The 22,273-nt window shown below is 44.1% G+C and overlaps 1 protein-coding gene and 1 long non-coding RNA gene across 2 annotated transcripts in view; one reads left to right on the top strand and one right to left on the bottom strand.

Annotated features, from left to right (window-relative positions):
• Positions 1-3,334: 3,334 nt before the first annotated feature.
• Positions 3,335-22,273, top strand: part of LOC117221979 (Fanconi anemia group J protein homolog) — a 92,989-nt gene continuing 74,050 nt past the window's right edge. Inside the window, exons 1-3 of the mRNA XM_076520493.1 lie at positions 3,335-3,678; positions 3,826-4,390; positions 4,473-4,584. Coding sequence (XP_076376608.1) covers positions 3,587-3,678; positions 3,826-4,390; positions 4,473-4,584 — 769 coding nt within the window. The 5' untranslated portion in view covers positions 3,335-3,586. The remainder of the gene's footprint in view (positions 3,679-3,825; positions 4,391-4,472; positions 4,585-22,273) is intronic.
• LOC143259193 (uncharacterized) lies at positions 16,812-20,436 on the bottom strand. The gene is made up of 2 exons (XR_013033033.1): positions 20,165-20,436; positions 16,812-20,077 (listed from the first exon to the last, which is right to left on the bottom strand). It is a non-coding gene; the product is annotated as an uncharacterized LOC143259193 (long non-coding RNA).

Here is a 22,273-nt window from a genome sequence, read left to right as displayed (position 1 = left end):
TCCGTCATGAGTCTAACTCGTTGTTACAGTTTAAGGAGGGGGGGGGGGCGTAGATTTTAATATTATCCACAATTTTCGCGAAGCTGTTATTAAACATGTGTCCCAAACGATACAATTCTTCGAAACATTCCCATCGACGTTCGTGCTTTTAATCCGATTTTCGCAGATTATACTTAGCACTGTGATGTCCTCGGAAACAGTCGTGTACTCCATTTGGTTCGCCCGTTCCGTCCGCGATAATTATTTAGTTGGTTCACGCACGGTTGAAAATTGACCGCGTGTTCCGGCTGCTGTCGAGCGATCCGGTAGGCAGAAGGGCGAGAATAAAACCGAAACGGTAGAGAAGAAGGGCACCGGCGACCGGCGAAAGAGATACGAGATAGAGAGCAACGGCGAGGGGGAGGCAGAGCAGAAAAGAAGACCCCATTACGTATTCCTCTTGCATCCCTCTTGATCTCCCCGCATTTTTATTGCACTTGCCGCCGGTAAGAATATGTTTTATTTATATTTCATATTTCTCTTCGTGGCCGCCGCTGCTGCTGCGAGGTTTCGTGACCACGAGAAAGCTTGATTCCCCGGATTCGCGTAGGGTGACCACAGGATATCAAGGGGAATCTCTGCCTTCTATTTTTTCCTCCCTCTCTCTCTCTCTCTCTCTCTCTCTCTCTCTCTCTCTCACTCACTCTTTCTCCCTCGCTTATCTGAACCCCGCGCCCATAATTTCAGCCCCTTTTTCACCCTGTCACCGATCGGAAATATTTGCGACGCTTTTGTCCAAGGAATTCCGCATTGACACACGAAATGATCCGCCCCGACCCCTCCCCAACGCTTCCGTTGATTAATTGGACGCGCGCCGTGTTAATTCATTGAAGCGACGATTTGTTGCTGTTGTTATGACCGCCGGTGTTATTCGCCGATTCGGTTCTGCGGAGGGGGACGCTGGTGTGACAAATTGGAAATTGCCGCGCGAAACGTAAGCCGCGCGCGGCCCGGCCCGGGCCGGGTGTCCCCGTTTCCATCGCGTTCCGTCGCGTCGGTGTTTGTTTGTCGCCGCGTTTAATTGGCCCGGTAACCGATCGCCGTTTAATTCTGGCCTGTCGTTTAGCCGGCCGGCGACAGACAGCGGCCCGCGATCCCGGAAAAGAGTTGAATCCAGCCGGAGTCGAAACGTCGCGCGGTTAGCGACGCATAAAGCCCGTCCGGTGCTTTGTCAGTTTCGGGAGGGGTGTTACACGCAATTTGCTACACTTTCCAGTAATGACTCCGTGGGACCCTCCGGCCTGTTTTATGGGCATCGTACCGGGTGTGCATAACTTACAGTCCAGTGGCTAAGAGAGAGAGAGAGAGAGAGAGAGAGAGAGAGAGAGAGAGAGAGAGAGAGAGGGAGAAAGAGAGAGAGAGAGAGAGATCTTACGTCGAGTGTAAAGCCGCCGAGACGCCGCGTAGCCGGAAACCGAGAAGTGAATCACATTTTCGGGTCATAAAAACGTGTCTTCTGTCTCTCGCAGCGAACAGGCACGTTCCACCGAACGCCGAAGCACGAAACGGCGATCGATTGAATTTCATCCGGCTGCATCGTGCGGGAACGTTCGGCCTCGAGACGATTACGTCGCCGGACACCTTTCTCCCACAGTCGAGAGGACTCTGTTCTTCGTTCCACGAGGAACGGTAGCCTTCCAGGCGCGATATCCGCGAAGATTCGTCGACGAGCCGGGAGATAGGACACCGTTCGAACGAGCATTCTCATCCAGCGGCCTGTGTTATCATTAAGATACGCATCGTGACCGTGTGAAAACGCAGCGGGCTCCACTCTCTTGCATCAGGAGATCGTTCGGCGAAGGAACGTGCGCTGAAAATGCTCGGCAGGCCGGGTAATGTCATTACACATATACGTGACGCGGACGTCCTACGCTCTGTTCCAGACGATACGAGCGAACGCCGGAAAGAAAGCGTGCGTGGGAATTTTGGATAATATGATAAGGACCCGTTTCGACTCGACACGACAAGACACGACTCGACTCGGCTCAGCTTGGCTCGGCTCGGCGCGAGATGCTCCATAGACTCGGGGAAATTCTTTATTCCAGTCGCACGCGCGCCGGCATGGATTTGAAATTCTGCTGGCCCCCTTTGACGGAGGCCGGTTTCGAAACTACGAAGGCAACAGCTACGTAAATCAGAAGTTTGATACGTTGGACCGACCGGGAACCATAAATCACGACCAGGAAATTATATTCCCTGGAGAAGACGTGTCTCCTCTATGAAGGTCGTCGGATCTACTTCAGAATTAAGAGCGAGGGTCTCGGCCTTTCCACCTGTCCAATCACGTAAGCTCCCGAAATTTATGTCTCGGATACGGCTCGTCATCAACTGGAGCACCGAAACCATCTTTCTCGAATGATCTCGGATGATTTCGTCACTTCTCTCGGCCAGAATTTACATAATCGCGAGGAACATCGTTCAGTATTATTTTCTAACTAATTATGTCCATTGTGCAACCTTTATTTTTCTATAAGTTGTGCGAGCATTTATTTATGCGGAAAATTACAACAGCAAGAACAACAGAGTCGTCTTTCACGAATGATTTTGAGAGAATTCTGCTGTCTCGTGGACCAAAATTCACGAAAATGTGAAGAACAAGAGCAGTAGTTAATTTATGACTAATTAGTTTCGCCGCACAAACTTTTGGATCGTTATTATTCAACAAATTATGCGAGCACTCATTTACGTGGAAAATTGGAATAATGAGAGCAACAGGGTCATCTTTCTCGAATGATTTTGAGAGAATTTTGCTGTCTCGTGGACCAAAATTCACGAGAATTTGAAGAACAAGAACAGTAGTTAATTTATGACTAATTAGTTTTACCGTACAAACTTCTGGATCGTTATTTTTCAACAAATTATGCGTGCCCTTATTTACGTGAAAAAATTGGAATAGTAAGAGCAACGGGGTCATCTTTCTCGAATGATTTTGGAAGAATTCTGCTGTCTCGTGGACCAAAATTTACGAGAATTTGAAGAACGAGGATAATAGTTAATTTGTGACTAATTCGTTTTGCTGTACAAACTTCTGGATCGTTATTTTTTAATAGAGTTTGCGAGCACTGATTGACGTGAAAAATTGGTGAATAGATCGAAGCCTAAAGCAAATGGATAATCTTTCCTGAATAATTTTAGAAGAGTTCAGTAATTTTATGAGTTAAAATTGGCGCAGATATAATGAGAAATGGTATTAGCTATTTTTTTTTATTAAGTATTTTCACTGTACATTCTTTTGGATCGTTAGCTGTCAAAAACTACAGTAGTACTATTTTGTGCGGGAATTTCTCGAGCTTACACACGTGGCGTAGTTGTCCGATGACAAGGAGTGATTATCAATGTTTACGTTGTGTATTTCGCTAAAACTTGGTTGCGACTTGTCCTTCTGACATTTATACAGGAAGCATGAAAACATATAACAGTAATTTAAAACGGTACTCGCATAAGTTTTATTGATCAGTGCTTGAAAGTCAGAGTGAATAATTTTGGCGCGACTGTTGCACGTGATACATCTGTCAATTGCTTCTCTTTCGTTGATTACCGATGATCGATGCTTTTAATTTATGTAATTACTGCAGTAATTGGATACGTGATTTACACTGTGATCAAGCTAAAGGCTGAAGAGTGGTTCGAAGAAATCAGGTTTGTAGTTACTCTCGTAATCACAATGAGGCGTTTGTATTTGGGGTTATGTTATGTTACTGCTTTTCTGCTACACTAGTGTTCTCAAGATCATTGTATCATTTTGTACGAGAATCTAAGAATTTGCTCTTGTATTTGTGTCCACAGAATGAGCAAATTGAGATTGAAGAAATATAATTTGAATGACGAAGAGTCAGAGATGCAGAATAGTACAGCGATCGATGAAGAACACACTATTGAGATTTCTAGTGATGAATCATCAGATGATATAATGGATCAGACAGAATATAATACAAATACTCTGCTACAGTTTCAAAAGTCCACAGACAGTGTGACAACCGACGAAGATGAGGAGGAGCCGATCTTTGCATCCAAATCGAATTTAAATAGCAAAGGTCCGATGTTTAGTTGGGGCCAGAAAAGTATAGGCTTGAAACAGAACAACGAGGCAGCGTACAGTGATTTTGATTCTGATGATGACAAACAATGGTACGATGTTAAACAAAAGAAGTTAAAGAGACAATTAGAAACAGAATTAAAAACAGAATTAAAAACAGAATTAAAAACAGAATTAGAAACAGAATTACCAAATACAAGCGAAGGGAAGGCTGCGTGTCCTGAAGTAATACCGCACTACGAACAAATGATTGCTGGAATTAAAGTGAAGCTTCCTGTGAAGCCGTACTCCTGCCAGATTGCAGTGATGAATAAGGTAATAACGCAATGATCTTTGAACAGCATTTAATCAAACATATCGTTCAGAAATTTTAATTGCTTCTAAAATTCCGTTACAGCTTATACAGGGTTGCACAAAAGGAGAGAACTGTCTTCTGGAAAGTCCTACGGGAAGCGGAAAGACCCTGGCCCTGCTCTGCGCAGTTCTTGCATGGCACGATCGTTATTCTGGTAAGTCAATAATATATCAACGCATGTATCATGCATGAGGCAATTTGTTATTTGTATCTGCCTGTTTGGAATTGTGTGACTACACGACAGAGAATAATTAGCGGGAGTTAGTCCGCGAAATATTCGGGAATTATGCGAATTTTCAACGTTAGGAGCCATCGTTCTCGGACAACTTTATTAAACTTTCGTTGATCCTCGCGACGTTCCCCGTCAGAAACTTGAAACACTCTTCTAGATAATTCCTCAGCGTGTCACGGCAACGTCCGCCGCTCGTGAAAGATGCAAAATGATCGCGCAGAGTAATTCCTGCGTCTAAATTGGCCGCTGTCCTCCGCCGCTAGAAACTTGCGACGCGTTCGAAACTTCCCCGAAACTTCTCCTCTTGTCGTCTCGCGAAATACGAGCTTAATTATTTAAAGAATTCGAACGTCACCGACTTAAACAAGATATGGAAAAAATCGAACATATAGACAGCATAATTACAGCAACTTGCACACTTTCCAAATATCATAGATTGCATCAGCTGACTGGTTAATAATTAACGATTCGAATCGCAGTCATAAATAAGGGATAAATTTGATTATTTCAAACCATTCGTTTAGATCTGTATAAATAATAAGTAATTATTTCTCTTTTATTTAAACCTCAAAATAAAAAATCACTTTGTTATAATCATTTCATTGGAGATTTTACACGAGTGTCGTCCAACTCTGACCGCGGGACACAGAAAGAAAGTTTCTGTATAAAAAAATCACACCGTTTTCCACTGTGTACACAATCGAGTAAAAAAATGATTTTTGAGGGATCCGTGGATTTCGAGTGATCCTCTTAACGAGGTAGTGAAGTGGTCGCGTGACCTCCGCACGGAGGATCTCTCTCGCATGCGGCCGCGAACGCCGCGGATTCCACGATCGGGGATCTTTCATGCGCGGGATCACGTGGCCAGATATCAACCGTGTAATCAACGAGTCCCAGCCGCGGACAAGAACATTAAAGAAGTTCTCCGTTGTCGTACAGCGGAGAACCGGCTATTAGGCATCCGAACCATCGTATTAATTTAAATTATTCAACCTTTCTCCGCGGGGTTTCCGTGTCGGCGGCGTGCATGCGGCTAATTGGCCGCGATTCGCGCAATTCCTAAACAATTAGACTCGAATGCTCGCGACGCTGCGGCCCCGCCGCGGCGGGGCCGTCCTTGGCGGTACCAGCTCGCGAAAGGGGGACGTCTTTTTGGCGAACGCTCGCTGGAAACGTAATTTCGCGGGACAGCGGGGCAGCCTCGATCGCGAGTGCTCTCCGGTTATTATTTCGGATTTGCATAATACTTTTGCTCCCTTTGTCGCAGTGGTTGCGCAACGGGAATGATAATTCACCGTCTGGAACTTTCCTGGCTGAACTTTGCCAGCTCGGTCAGTATTTCGTGGCCGGGAAGACAGACACGTCGGTCGTTTTCGCAAAAATCAGTAATTCGAGAGAGTGAGAGAGAGAGAAAGAGAAATCGGTTCGAAACGCTCGACGGTTTATTATTATCTTCATATCGGTCCGTTCTCGTTCATTTGGCAATTTATCCGGGACACGGAAGCGGTTTAACATTGTGCTGCAGTTTATTCCTTATAATACAATTTTTTTTATTAAAACTATAGAGAAAATATTGCTACTATCATGAGAATTAGTGATATGATATATAGTAATTGGAGTATAAACAAATAGAAATAAATAGGGGTAGCACTTCTTACTCCAAGCTTCTCCTTATCTTAAAAGAAATACAAAAGGAAACATTAAAAATATTGGAGAAAACATTTGCTAGTAAATAATTTCCCCTAGATTTTATTTCATAATTTATTCGACAGTTATCGATATACTTTGGATATTATAATGATTATTGAATTTCCTTATTGATTGCAAGTGGCCCACCCCTTTACATATCAGCGTACCATACAATAAGATAAAATAAGATAAAATAAAATGCGACAACTTGTATAACGAATTTAAAAAATATTATAAAATTGTACCATTTTCTCCGGATATTAATACGTATCGATGTGAAATATCTCGCCGCTCGAAACTCGAATATTTCTCCCTCTCTCTCTCTCAATTATCATTCTCCTCGTGCCCGTTCAAGAAGTCCCGGAATTGCGGCTTTTTTAATCCTCGAACCGATCGCTGAAAATCGGCCACGGTTCATCGACGATTCCTTCGCTTTCGATAAGGGGGAGAGTCGCGTCGTTCCCGGTGATTCGTCAAGGGTGGCAAAGTCTCTGATTCAGAGTCCGCTCGGTGGGGTCGCGTATCGCGACAGGATCTTAATATACCGACGCAGATGCCGTGATCGGGCTGTGCCGTGGAGATGCGTAATCCAAATCCTTCCGTGGAATTAGACGAACACCCGCGGAACTCCACTTCTCGAGCAATCGACCTCTCCACCCTCGCCAGGCCGTGATTCGGCCTGGAAAAACGTGATCGATTCGCTCCAATCTCGGCCGGTGGTTATGCACTAACAACTCCGCCGGCAATTTATTTCGGCGAAATTTCCTAGCCGTTCCATCCGAAGCCTCGTTAAACGTGAACTATACTTGCCGGCGAACTTTTCTACATTATAAAGTCTCGCGGTGCATGTATCGAAACAATTTTTACCATTTTTACGCTGTGTTTGGTACCGATCTATCAACCGTTGCGTTTGAACCAGCTGTTTATGCCAGTCGATCTCGAACGTGCTCCGCGATTTTTACAACGAAGAAAACTGTCTGGCAAAGAGTTTGTTTTCATTTTTGCAGTTTCGTCGTCACGTCTCTTGTTTATTTATTTGCTCGTTTATTTGGCATAGACGTGCCAGGTGCACTTTTAATTTTCTACCGAGATACAATGTAATTGTAATAATAAAGTAATAATGATAATAGCGATAAAATAGTAATAATAATAAAATAATAATAATAATAATAGTAATAGTAATAAAATAGTAGTAATAATGAAATAATAGTAATAACATGATAATAATAGTAATAAAATAGTAACAATAGTAGTAATAATAATACAATAACACTAACAATAGCAGAATCAACATAAATGATAATAAATAGTCCAATAATATAAATAAATAATCCAAAGTGTAATCAGCGCCGTTGTAATAATAAAGTAATAATGATAATAGCAATAAAATATTAATAATAATAAAATAATAATAATAGTAATAGTAATAAAATAGTAATAATAAAGAAATAATAATAGTAATGAAGTAGCAATAGTAATAAAATAATAATAATAATAGTAATAAAATAGTAACAATAGTAGTAATAATAATACAATAACAGTAACAATAGCAGAATCAACATAAATGATAATAAATAGTCCAATAATACAAATAAATAATCCAAAGTGTAATCAGCGCCGGCTCACTGTTAAATAACGGCGACAAATTCCGGCTCCTTTTTCGCATAAACTACGTTCCGTCGAGTGCTCGATTTTTCCGCGGAACATCGTCCGCCGCGATTATAATGGCGTTCTCTTAAAACAACTCGCGTTCGATCGGATTCCGAAGGGAAAAATTCGGGGGTGCCCATTCTACGTCTGAAGGTTGCTCGTTTCCCGCGAAATGGCGAGCGACTCGGCGACCCCCAAGACCCGTCGCTGCCGTCAAATTAAACGTTCCCCCGACGTTGAACGTCGAATTCGCGTGCCCGTCAGCGACGTCTGTCTCTTGTTTCCCGTCCGCGGCGACGATACGCGGCCAGGAACCGAGTGGAACAGCACGTCGGCCGCGTTCCGCTTCCGGAATCACGCACGTCCTCTCGGTTTTCTCGGCGCGGCGCGACGCGACGTCGCACGGCGCACCGCGTCCCCTGGACAAAAATCGGTTAAAAAAATCGACCTTTTTCTCAGTCGGTAATCTTTGAGTCTACGAACGCGTTCCAACGAGGCGAGGCAGGAAACTGGGGCATGTTTAAACAAATTACAGTGTCCCGAACGTAGCGTGTCGCTTGTTCGACGATCAGACTGCGGATCTTTGCGCGGAATAAAAATTGTTTAAGTTACGATTATTCGCATCGTAACGATGCATTTTATGAGTTGTTTATAGTTATTTATATTCGGCTGTTTTTTGTGCTCCGTGAATCTAGAGCGTTAACGAGCACGCGACACGATTTTCGGCTTTCGCGCGGATAAACGACGGCGCGATCGTCACCTCGCCGTCGCGTCGTCTCATCCGTCCGGTGGCGAAGATAGTTCTTCGAAGGAGCACCGAAGACTTTCGAGACTTTCGTCGGTCGTCGGCGTTTCATCGTCGTTCTAAAAATGCCGCGATCGTTTCGCCGCGAGTCGTTCGTTAGTTCGTCTCCAATAAATTTCGCTACGCTGTCGGATCGAGCTGCATGTCTGGCCGTAATAAAATTCCTGCCGGGAAGGACAGAGGAGTTGAGAAATAAGCGGGGGGAGAGGGGTCGGCAGAGGAGAGGCTCGGGAGATTCGAGAAACAGGGTCGTATCGCGCGACACTCGATGCCTCGATACGTTTCGCGGCACGCATTCGTAATTAGGCGGACGAGAAAATACGGAGGCCCGATTAGCGTTAGTCATGACAGCGAGGAGAAGGAGACGATCGTCCCCAACCCCCTCCCCCGTTAGCCTAACTGCACGACATTTCTTTCCTGCGCGACTCGAATTTGCCGCGACGCTTTAAAAGCTGCCGGCGTCACGCTCCGCTCGAGACGAAAGTCGAGTGGCACTGCTAGCCACCGGGGCTGGAAACATCGAGAGACGAATAAATTAGGTCCTCGGAATCGGGAATTATTTATCATCGACCGTGGTCGATAGTCCCGTGCCCCCCCCCCAACCCCTCAACAATGTCCAATAACATTGTTCTTCGCGCGAGTGCCATTTCGAAGGGCCAAGAAAATCGAGGGGAATCGTTTTAGAAATTTCTCTGGACGATCTGAATCTTGCGATTTTCTTTCTCGCGACGGGGCAATTAAGAATGCGATTTAAATGCAATTAAAAATGCGATTTAATTGGAATTTAAATGCAATTTAACGTGATAAAAACATAAAAAGAATTTAAACGTGTCGACGTACAATTTTCAATCCGTGAAGATGATCAAAGAAAAGAAGAAAATATTGCTACCTATTTACTTACTATTTCTCGAAAATTGATGCAAACAATATCTGTTTTCCATAAATAATAATAATTTAATAAGAAATTGTTCTCTTCAAAGAAATTTTTCTCTCCGAAAGAATACAAAACGTTCTCGACGAATATAAAAGTTACAATTACGCCGGTGAACGAGCCGAGGGCACAGCAATTGGTCCCGGCGCATAGTAGCCCGGCCGAGAGTACCCGATTCCGGTGACGCGACGATCGGTTTTGTTTTCTCACGGTCGCGGCCTAAATTATTCGCGAGTAGAGGAGTCGCTGGAGGGGGGAGGGGACAGTTCGGCGGACGCGGCGCGAAGATGCACCGGAATCGAGGGTGGGCCCGGGGCGAGGAGGGGTAGGAAAGCCAAGCGGAGAGGCTAGACAGCGAACGAGGACAAACAAAGCGGAGAGAAAATCGAAAGGGAGCGAAAAGGGGGCGGCAGCGGGCAGAAAAGAGATCGAACGATAGAAAGACAAGTAGAAGGGGTGTGGGGCGGCCGGGGAGAAAGAGAGAGATTCTCATTGTGAAGAAAGCCGTGCGCGTACGTAGAAGACGTGAGATCCGTTGGACCCGCATGCGGACCTTATTGTGTCCCAAAAGGGCGTATACGGTAGGTACCTTAATGTCGGCAAGGATGAAAGCGTGGGCCCTCCTTTGTCTTTCCTTCGTGAAGCTGCCACAGCAAGTAGCGTGCTCTGCGGGTAGCCCTGCACCATTTCTCAACTACTGTTCCCTCTTTCTCTCTCTCTCTCTCTTTCCCTCTCTCTCCCTACTTCTCTCTTTGTCTTTCTATCTCTTTCTCCACCTTTTCTCCCTTTGCACCGCCGCGGTCCTCCCTTGCGTCCCTTTTTCGCGGGTCCTAACGTCCGATCGAAACCGATTTCAACCGATCGAGAACTGCTTGCCGGCCCCTCGGTAGCCTCCGTTGACCTTCCTTGACCTTGTCGCGCCGTTCCGAAGCGCCACTGTGGGTTTATTTATTTATTTACTAATTTACTTATTTGCTTACTTCTTTACTTACTTATATACTTTATTTATTTATTGACTTATTACCGAACATCGAAGCATTATTTGAAATCACTGGGGGTTGATTTGACCACACGAGGTTCGCGGAGGGTTAAACAGCGATCGTCGCATAAGGACTCAAATTGAAGAAATGAAAGCAAACAGCGGTCTTCGAAGAAGACGAGAAAGCAAGCAGAATAACTCAGGCTGGACAGCGAAAGTGAAACTGAAGAAGAAGCTGCAAACGCGAATGTTCGCAACACAGGAACACGTATTAAACTGCTATTTAATTTCTAGTTTGGCAAGAAGTGAGACCAAGTGGAAGGCTGTGAAAAATCGAAGGAACGAAGAGGGCGCAGAATAGAAATCTCTGGAACAACGAAGCCCGCGAAGAAGGAGTCGAAGAGGAGAGCCGGAAAGGGCAGAAAGCGGGCCGCGGAAACCGGCGAATCGACGTCCAGCGACGAACAAAGAGAGAAGGAGGCCGCGAGAAAGAGGGAGAGGGACCGGGGGCCGTATAAAAGAAGGGGCCCGAGAACGTTGTGGACCACCCGAGAGAGGAGTCCAGGACTGGTTGGGAACCGGCGGCGCACGCCATACCTTTGGGGGGTCCCTTATCTTCCGCGTCTGCTCGGGACCATCCGGGACTGGCAAGACCTGTCCGCGAACCTTTTGCTCCCGCGAGGATTCTGCATCCTATTATCGATCAATAGCTACATACACTCTTACATAACGCGTCGCCGTTGCTGAGCCGGCTTGCTTTTCGAGCCGGGGGCTTGCTCATGGGCTTCTGGGCCCTTTCGACGACGATTTCCTCGGGATCTCTACCCTGCAGACCGGTGGGGACGGTGTTAGGGGAGGTGAACCGATTATTCTTACTAAAAGGGTTGTAACAAAATCTAATAATTTTTATTTGACACTGTTTTTGTCAAAATGGGGTGGGAGCATATCTTTTAATAATTTGTATTTGACACTGTTTTTACCAAAGGGGTTATAGTGCATCTAATAATTTCTGTTTGATACTGTTTTCGCGCCAATGGGGTGGAAGCACGTGTTTTAATAATTTGTATTTGACACTGTTTTTACCAAAGGGGTTGTAACATATCTAATCATTTCTATTTGACACTGTTTTTGCCAATGGGGTGGGAGCCTGTCTTTTAATAATTTATATTTGACACTGTTTTTTGTCAATGGAGTGGAACCACATCTTTTAATAATGTCTATTTAATACTATTCTTACCGAAGGGGTTGAAGCATACGTTCTAATAATTTCTATTTGACACTATTTTTACCGAAGGGGTAGATGCACATCTTTTAATAATTTCTATTTAACTCTATTCTAACCAAAGGGTTAAAGGACAGTGCCTCACAGAACGCTAATGCATACTACGTTATTATTGACATACATGTGTTAAATGAAAAATCAAGATCAATTGTTCTTGTTTTGCACATCAATAATGAAGAGGTACGAGTTCAATCGAAGCAAGTGTATCAAAAACGTTTCTTTTTTATTTTTAAATTGTTCTAACAATTACATTATCACCACGAATGAACAAATAATTATATAGCAGCCGTCTCACAGCTCAGCAATTAAAAATCAAGAGAATTATTTCGCAATGCAAACAGATTCATTAATATTTTGTCACCTGTACTCCCATTGTACCGATGAATTAATTTTATATAATGGATTTATTAATATTACAAAGAATGAATTAATGTTACAAAGGAATAATTAATTTTACAAAGGATTAATTAATTTTACAAAGAATCAATTATTTTTCTACCGCTCGTAAATAAATAAATAAATAAATGGAAGACGACCCGGGGAAACTTGCCACGCGATCTCGAAAGCCGCCGACGTCGTCGATCTGACGAGAGGAAACGAAAATGACGCCGTTAGAGAGCCCGAAGAAGCTTCAAGGCTACGGCGGGAGCAATTAATCAAAGGATAATATGGCTGAAAAGTCCGTGCCGCGTCCCCCGCAATTACCGCGGAATCCTCCGAACGAAATCGTTCGGTGAAAAGGCGGAGCGTGATGCGTCTACGTCTACGTCTGTTCGGGGACCGCGGGGAACATTGTCGGAGGGGGGCGGGCGATGGGACGAGCTCTGAGGAATATAAATTTCGAAAGTTTATCGCGGAATCGCATGCAGGCTAATGTCGCTTTATTACAGCGTCGAAAGGCGACGTCGACGTCGAAATAACCGGCGTGGCGGGCGTACGCGAACCACCCCTTCCCTCCCCCCCTGGTTCCATCGTCAGGCAACTTGGTAACCGGCAATAATTATCGGCGAACTATCAACGGAATTATATATTGTGCGCCGCGAGTCGTCTTTGCGCCTCAGCATGCAACAAACTCCGCGGAATACGCGGCCCTCCGTGAACAGTTCCGACATTAATAACGCGAAATGGTCCCCGAGAAGGGTACCGGCCGTGGTACCGCGCGCGCCGCCACTCTAATCGGCCGTTCGAGGACGGTTCTCCCGAAAAAAAGAACAACCCGATGCACGTGTCTCCTGTCACGGTTCCAGTTTAGCATGATTATTGTCGCAGGACTCGACGCCACTTCCTGCGCGGACTTCGCGAAATTTCAATCTATTCGCACGCGGGGGGTGGAGTCGTGGAGCCAGTTACCGTGCCAGTTGGTAGCCAATTACTGTGCCTTCCGTTCGCTTTCATGCGTGATCAATTTTCTATTTGTCGTAGAAGACGCGTCGAATGTTTTTACTTAAAACGGATCAATTATTTACTTGTGAAAAATATTCTTAGAATATTGCAAAAATTATTTTAATTTTTTTTATAAACAATTCGCGAAATTTTCTGGAAAGCTTACGAACTAGCTTGAACAAATATTGAAGGAATGAAAATTAGGAGGTTGATATGATAGTTAGGTTAGAATGTTTTTCATGTCAATAGTTTAGTTCTAAGTAACATTTTTATAAATTTTGCAGAATGTAACAACGAACGTTTAACAAAACCAAAAGATAATACAATTTTGCACGGACGAAATTACATGATATTATTTATGAAGTTCAAATACTGTTGATTAGTTGTTGCTCGTAATCGAAAGTAAAGTTACGATCGAGATTATAAAAAAGTATTTTTTATCTGAAATCTAAGTACTATATTAGAATAATATACTAATAATTTTCTAGGTGTCTTAATTTCATCCAGCCGTGTAAATCGGGGGTGTAGAGTCGATCTGACATAACCTTGACATTTATTTTTGTTACAATCTTGCATTTGCTAAATAAACCATCTGGTTTGAAGCATTAATAAATAAATAAATACATAAATACATGATACATATAATAAATACATAAATACAAAATAAGTACACAACAAAATAAAAAGATAGATATATAAATTAACCCTTTTAGTGCCGGGCGAAGAAGAGGTGCTTATGCGAAGGATAACCGGCTGAATTTCACGATTTTACTAGGATTTCGAAAAAGGCTCATAAAAACCAAACGAAAAGCAATATTTACATAATTAAAAAAGCAATGCATCAAGGACAAAATAGAGAACAAGACAGTGACGCTAATTTTTTCTCTCGCAATGAAATTAGACTATTTGTAACGCATTTATTTATTTATAACGCTACAAGGTGCGGGCCGATATATCGGTCTCCGACACTAAAAGGGTTAATAAATACATAAGTAAATAAAAAGGTAGATACATAAATTAATAAATACATAAGTAAATAAGAAGCTAGATACACAAATTAATAAATACAAAAATAAATAAAAAAGTAGATACATAAATTAATAAATAAATACATAAATAAATGTTGAAAAGCGTTCCATAATAAGTACGATAGTTTTCTGCTCGAAATTGCGGCCGGCCTCCCAGGTATTTTTCTGCGGCGGACTATCGATTTGATATATCATTGGATCCAGGTTGTCGGGCACGGAACTCGATCGACTAGCCGCGATTGCACGCTCGGCTGCCTCCCGGCCCGGCCAGGGATACGCCAGGATCCGTCTCTCTCGTTCCGAGAAAGGATTCGCGATTCAAAAAGGCGCCGCCCCAGCGAATTCCAGACGACCCGCGATCTTACATAATTCCACATGCTCTGGAAGAGATCGTGCGGCTCGGCCCCCTCGGCGTCCTGGAATCGCCCGTTCCAGGATCTCTAGGGGCCCGGGCCTAACGATTCCAGATAGCCGGGGCCCAGTTCCGACTAGGATCTCTCGCAGATACGGCGCCCCGCCGATTCTTTTAATCCGCCGTTCCAGAAATTCGTTTGCTGCCCGAACACGGCCTCCTTTGTCTCTGCCACGGGACCGGCGGACAGACACGTTCCGATCAGGCGGATGCAATTCGCGTAATTTTTACTTGACCCGGCGAATTCGTCTCTCGTTTCGCAACACGGCGATGCATTATTTGATTCGTTGACCTGCGATATCGCTGGACGGATGTGTCCTGAACGTGTCAAACGAGATTTATTTATTTTTTGTTTGTTTATTAGTTCTGACGGGTTCAGAGAGTGGCTTTCAATAATTTTGTTCCAAGGAAATATTGCCATAAGCAGCCATGACTCTCAGCAGTCTCCTTTTCTCCTCTCTGTTGTTTCTTTGAACAGGATTTATAAAACATTTTTAACACTACTTTTTAACACTAGGTATACGAAGCTTTAAAAATGACTGGCACGAGTTGCTTTATAAACAAATTGTAAGATTGAACTTATCCAAATTTTTCACAATTTTTATAGCACTGTATAAAAATGTATAAAACTTTATTCTATTCTATGCTATTTTATTTTACTTTATTTTCTTGTTTCATTTTATCTATATTATTATATTATTATTATATACATCTATATTATCATAGTAATATAGGTAAAATGAAACAAGAAAAAATAAAGTAAAATAAAATAGCATAGAATAGAATAAAATACGATAAATTAAACTGAAATAGAATAATTTACACAACGAATTTGAAATTATACTACTATTAAACTATGACAATAATTTACATAAATTAATCAATGTCCTATCTTATACTTTTATGAACAACTATAAAGCAGCTGATCCGATCGCTCCGCGAATCTAGCGTGAAATAACGTAAACGGAGCTCTTTAAACGCATCGTAAAGCACATCGGAGAGGTGTATCGCGAAAGGCCGCGCGATTAATAAAAATTCCACGGAGGTTCGAACGGACCCAATGATCAGCGATTTTCGGATGGAGCCGACGTCGAAGGTTAACGATCGTCGAAGACACGTTAGAGGTTTCCGTGGTTCCCTCGGGTCCGTTCTCCGCGGCTCGTCGGAGTTAATGAAAAATGACGCGTATAAACCCGCGGGTAGATCAATTGACTGTCGGCCTTGAATAATCCGCCAGTGCCCGGGTGAATTCGGTCGTCGAACGACGGATCGGAGCGCGCATTCCCCGATGTAATTCGCGTGGAATCGATCGTGTTCGGGGCCCGACCGTTTTTCGTTCGGCCGGAAATGTTTCGCAGGTAAATTGCGGGCGCCAGGCGCCCCGGGCGTGTCGTGTCCGCCGCACCACACCGCTCCGGCAATTCACGCCGATGCTCCGCAATTTTTGCCGTCGCTTCTCGTTCCAGGATTCCCCGTTTCTCCACCTCCCGTGCGCCCGTACCTCCCGTCACGTCGTTTCCCTGGCGATTAACTCGCCGCTTCGATTCCCGGGAACCAGAAAATTTGAATTATCGATGCGCCTTCGACCTTTTACCTTCTACCCTTCTCCTCGGGCTTCGGAACTCCCACTGCTCGGTTATTTATTTATTTAGTTAGTTATTCATTTATTTATTTATTTATGTATTTATTTATTTATTCTTCTACGGGTATAATCATTAACTCCTTGACGTGCCTCGACGAGACTGAGACTTGTCACGTCGATTTCTAATGATGACCAGTGAAGTATGAATGTTATTCCGCTTTTCTCTTTTTTTAAGTCGGAATAATATTCTTTCCTCTTGTCGTGAATATTTAAGCGACGAAGCTTTTGTATCTCGGAATTGGCGCAGACAATTTCCATTTTGCTTAAAAATCTGCTGTCTAATCATTACTGTCTTATAATAATAATACTGATAATAACAATAATAATAATAGTAATCTATAATAATAATAATAGTAATCTATAATAGACTTTTGTTCTATAATATATATACAGTTAAAAAGAAGCTTTGTTACACATAAAAGGAAATAAAGAAAAAATTGTGTACAGCCGTCGCACGAAAAATAAATAAATATCAATAACAAAGAAAAAAATATATATATAATAAATAGACCGCGAATTTTCACGTAAAATAAAAATTTCCAAAGTAAACTGAGAAGACGCTAGACGAACACTTAAATATGTGCAATGTCCTCGGATTTCGACATTTTCTACGACAATGTTTCTCGTAAACGCATCCGACGCGACGACGCGAAACGATAAAACGTAAGAAAAATCGTGTACAACGAATATTCTAGTTTGCAGCCGGAGCCGTCGCCTGCGACCAGATATTTTCGTTCGCCGGATCCGTGGACGAGGCTCGCGTAGACACCGCGGTCGTGTTTCATTTGAATAATGCAAACAAATTCAAAGCGCGGGCTCGCTGAAGCACGCGCGCGCTAAATCTGCATCCGGGGTTGTTTTGATTCGGCGGCGTGGTTCGCTCCGCAGGTGGGATCGGTTCCGACGGGAAGATCGCCGGGGAAACTGCAGTCGCGCCAATGAATTTTCCGCGGAGGTTGCCGGGAACGGGAGAGAGAGAGAGGAGGGTGGAACACGCGGTGTTCGAGAAAAATTGTCGACGCGTTATTCCGACCGGAACAGACACGGCGAGCGCGTCGTTTCGGCGCGGCGCGGCCGTGCGCCAGCGAAAACAGAAAGGAAAACGGTGATCGAATCCGTCGGGATTGTTTCGCCGGCCGTTTTCATCGGGCCATTCGGCGATACAGCCGCGGCCGAATACACGGCGAAACTTAGTTTGCCGAATTACCGGCGGCGATCGTTTAGACAAACAAATTTTTGAGGTCGCTGCGACGATCGACGCCGAACCGTGGCCCCCCGGCGCCGATCAATCGATCGATCGATCGATCGATCGATCGAACGAACGGCTTTTTAATCGTTCCTGTAACCGGCGATTCCACGCCAATTTCGACCGTGGATTCGCAAACGAACCCCCGAATTCAAGTGTTCGGTGTTCAGCTTTCGACTCGCCGCTGACACCGCAGTGTCGATCCGGCCGGAGTTCCCGCGTGTTGTTTTAGTTCCTGAACCCTCGGACGACGGACCATTCTCGCAACTGTTCAATCGACGATGCTCGTAACAATTCTGAGCTTCATTTAGCACATTTTTCGGAATTTAGTTTTGGAGCTCACAGCTCCAGCGCCGCGGCGCCTACGATGATCGGCAATTATTGCGATATTAAGAGGCTTTATTGTTGGTGTGAAAATTATTTTCTATTGTTTAAATGTTTAGTGATACGTCTTTGAAGTATTGAAAAAGTTCAGCTTATAGCTGCTGAGAATCAAATTCTTAGAAATCGCTGATATCGCAGCGTTCTAAACCGGGTTCCACGATTAACCCCTTGACATGCCATTTTTCTTCGCAGTTACTGCGGTTAGAAATTTTTGAAAATGTTGAAAAGACTGGTGCAATAAATTGTAGAGTTACTATAAATGAACTCAACTTTGAATTGACTTAAGTCTAAATGAACTCAACTTTAAATTGACTTAACTATAAATGAACTCAACTTTGAATTGACTTAAGTCTAAATGAACTGAACTTTAAATTGACTTAACTATAAATGAACTCAACTTTGAATTGACTTAACTCTAAATTAACTCAACTTTAAATTAACTTAACTGTAAATTATCTTAACTCTAAATCATCTCAACTCTAACATGAATAGACACCAAAAAAAAAAAAAAGATCGTTGCAAAATAAAAATGTCAACAACGCCACAGATTTAATCGCGAGCAACGACGTTCGCGTAACGACGAATTTCTCTTCGATTAAAATCGTGATTCAGCGATAGATCTGCAGGAAGTATGTATCAATTATTCGAATAAAATTTGGCGGCCTCTGTGGGCGAGGGGCGGCTTCGGTCGACACCCTTTCGAGCGGCTTAGTTAAAGTACGGAAACTTCTCCCGCGCATTCTGCGCCGCGTGCGTGCCTGCCCGGCTGCGTGCACTCTCTCCTCTCTCCTCTCCTCTCCGCGCGCGGCTATACAAATTTATGGCGTGCACACGCACAATATGCGCGCACACGAGGTTAAACAAAAGCGCGAACACATGCGCGCTGTTCGGCGAACACGGGAGAGCGTGCGAGAGAGAGAAAGAGAGGAGGCAGAACGCGTAGCTTTTTTGCGCGCGCGTGCACGCTGGAATCATGAATATGTATTGGGTCTTTTGCGGAAGATATGCGCGTGTCCTTTTTCCAACGTCGCGCGGCTGTGTGCGCGCGTAAGATCAAAGGATGCCGCCCACCTTCTTTCTCTGCCCCAACCCCTCTCACGCACCTTCGTTAGCTCCTCCTTTTCTCTCTATCGGCTAATCGCGGCTTCTCTCTCTCTCTTCCTCTCTCTTTCCCCCTTTCCCTCTTTCTCTCTCTTTCTTATCCTCTCGCACGCACTCCGTCTCCGTTTCTCCTCCACTTCTTACCACCCTCTCCCTCTCCCTCTCTCCAGTTTACTGAAAAATCTCGTCTTTTTCGCTCTCGTGCGTTTGCTTGTATTTTTTCTGCTGCCTTCAGCCGCCCCTTTGCTCGCGCGAGTGTAACTTTCTCTCTCTCTTTCTTTCTCTTCGAGTTTCTTTTTTCTTGCTCGCTCTTACAGTCTCTCTCTCCCTCTCTCTCTCTCTCTCTTTTCTATCTCACTCTTGTAGTCTCTCTCTCTCTCTCTCTCTCTCTTTTCTATCTCACTCTTGTAGTCTCTCTCTCTCTCTCTCTCTCTCTCTCTCTCTCTCTCCTCAGCGTACTCTGACCCCTTCTTGTTTTCTTTTCTTATCCGCCGGGGCGCGTGATTCCCAGCCGCCGAAATTTATCAACGCCGCCATGATCCACACCCTCCCACGCGATTTTAATCTCCTTTGCCGCATCGACGGCGCGCCGTGTCGCCGTCAACGACGCAAGTGTTGCCCACGACGAAAGTCACGGTTTGCGATATAATACTGACGGCACATTTAAATCGTTTCAAGTGCCGAACAACGATATATTAATAAACTATATACTTCTTAATAAACTTTCTTAAAAAGTGTCCGAAGATTCGGTTATTCGCTTCACTTAACCTTGACACAGTGCAATATACACGTTGCAATGCTCTATTCGTATTATTTCGTAAAAAGCATTCGTGGTTTGCGTTTTGCTGTCAGCCAATATGATTTTCAGGCGAGATTCCAGGTGCTAAATAAAAAAAGAGGACTTGTAAAATATTCCATAAATAGAGAACCCGCGCGTGCACTAGAAGACTGCAGCGACGAGTGCACGTACCTTGCAAATCGGGAGGTTCTCTCCTGGTTCTTTCTCCTCAAGAATTTCGGGTCCGAAGCGACCCGCCATCGCCGTTCATCTAGCCCCGGAATCTCTCCGTGATCCGACTGTTAAAGGACGATGACAACGCGACAAGGATTTCACGCAGAACGAGCGTTAATATTCGACTCGTTCGGACCTTCGTAAGTCTTTAAAAAGCATCGGCCGTATGCGTCTGTGTTAAAGCGACGCGAACCTTCAGAAACCCGGCAAGCGCGAGAAGTTACGCGTAATACAGTTCGGAGTTGATAAACATGCAGTTCTTCGCGGTATTTGCAACCCTTGCGATGCAACTTTCAAGGAAATCGGCCAAGTGCCGACCGGAATCATTGTTACCTAGAATGCTCATCATCGCGTAGCCTAATTCCTCGAGTAGCCGACGAGGCATAATCTTGTTGGGCAACTTCTCTGAAACAAGACTTCACAATGATTTCGCGAATCCTAATCGATTGTGCTATTTGTCGACTGGATTTCGCTTATTATATATAGATTTAACTCATTGTTATTTAAAATTGTTATATGGTAAAATTGTTATTAAAACTGGAGTTATTTTATTAGTTATTATTCGAGGGGGTGATTATTCTCGAATAATTTTTATTTGTATAAATTTGTAGTATATTGGTTTAATTGATTTTAAATAGGGCTATTATTAATAAAACTTTTATTATATAGTTAAATTTTAACGAATGTTTAGGTATAATTTTTTATATTATAGAGTAGATATTTAAATTTTGATGAATTTTGATTGGAACTACTTTTGACAGAAATTTAGATCAATTGATTATGACTCGGGGTAATGCGAATTAAATAAATTTATATTAATGAAAGTAAATAATAGCATAAAGTTATTCTATAGTTTACTTAAAAAGTTTCTTTACAGATTTATTACAGTTTTAAACTATAATAGAATCCGATACGATTTTATAATTTGGTCAAGTTTCACATAAATATAATTAGTTTCAATTATTATTCTCCAGTTAAAAGAAAGAAAGTACAAAACAATTATTCCAAAATTCTAACAATCAAAACGCATTGATATAAAATAGAACAAGCGACGAAGATCTTCATTTCAACAAAGGGATAATTAGCAACACTAATTACAATCTCCCGAAGTGACAAGATGGCCGCCGCTGGGTATACCGCCGAGCATTACAAATTACTCCACAATTGCCTAAAAATTGACAATTTGGAGACCGTGGTGGCCTCGATTGGACCATCAGAGAGCACAATTAACCACTTCCGAACTGCGACATTGTAGAGTCGAAACGAAATACGTATCCGGAACCCTCGCGATCGCAGCTCGAGACACAAAACATGTATATCTGTTCCTTCTGTATTTGTGTATGTGTGTGTGTATTAGGCCGGATTTGTCCACCGTTGGATTAGGGTATCCGTGGACCGTCTCGGCTGTTACCAGCGATCTCGACAAGGTTATCCTCCATCGACGAGCGGCAGAGCATCTGAATGGGCCTTAAAATCGCATGCGGGACCGTTGATAGCCGATTGAGCGGACGGGACGAAGGAGCACGGGCAATCAGGCGAGCGTCGGTGACGTCAGGCTGATCCTGGGCCCTGTCTTAAGCGGACCGAAGAGAGCTTCTGTTTCCGATTCCCACGAGCGGATTCGACACCGCGAGTCTCGTCCGCGGGAACGACGGGCGTCGGCGTTTCCTCGCCCCGGCCTCGTTGCGGCCGAGCCGCGCGGCACGGCTGCGTTCGTCGTCCGCGGATGCGTTACGCCAAGTGAGAAAATTCTTGGAGGAGGGAACGGGGAAGAGGATTCGGCGAACCGCGTCTGCGAAACGGAAGAGCCGCCGGCAGCGTTCAGCCGCGGAATAATGCTCGGCCCTCGCGCCTCGCCGCTCGCTCGCTCGCTCTGCTCGCCGGGAGGGTGAGCCGGAGGAATCCTCCATCGCGGCGCGGAAGCGAATGCTAATTAATGACCCTTAATTCTCTTAATTGGTCACTGCGATCGCGGCGATCCGCGAGGCACTCGCTCGGCCGTGCGCTCGCGCGAGCAACCGTTGCCGGAGCCCGTACCTCTTCAGAGAACCGCTTTCGGGCCCTCCT

Source organism: Megalopta genalis, chromosome 3 (genome assembly GCF_051020955.1).
Source record: "Megalopta genalis isolate 19385.01 chromosome 3, iyMegGena1_principal, whole genome shotgun sequence".
In the NCBI taxonomy this organism is placed as follows: domain Eukaryota; kingdom Metazoa; phylum Arthropoda; class Insecta; order Hymenoptera; family Halictidae; genus Megalopta; species Megalopta genalis.
Note: the sequence above shows the minus strand (reverse complement) of the source record. Positions and strands in the feature narration are given on the sequence as shown.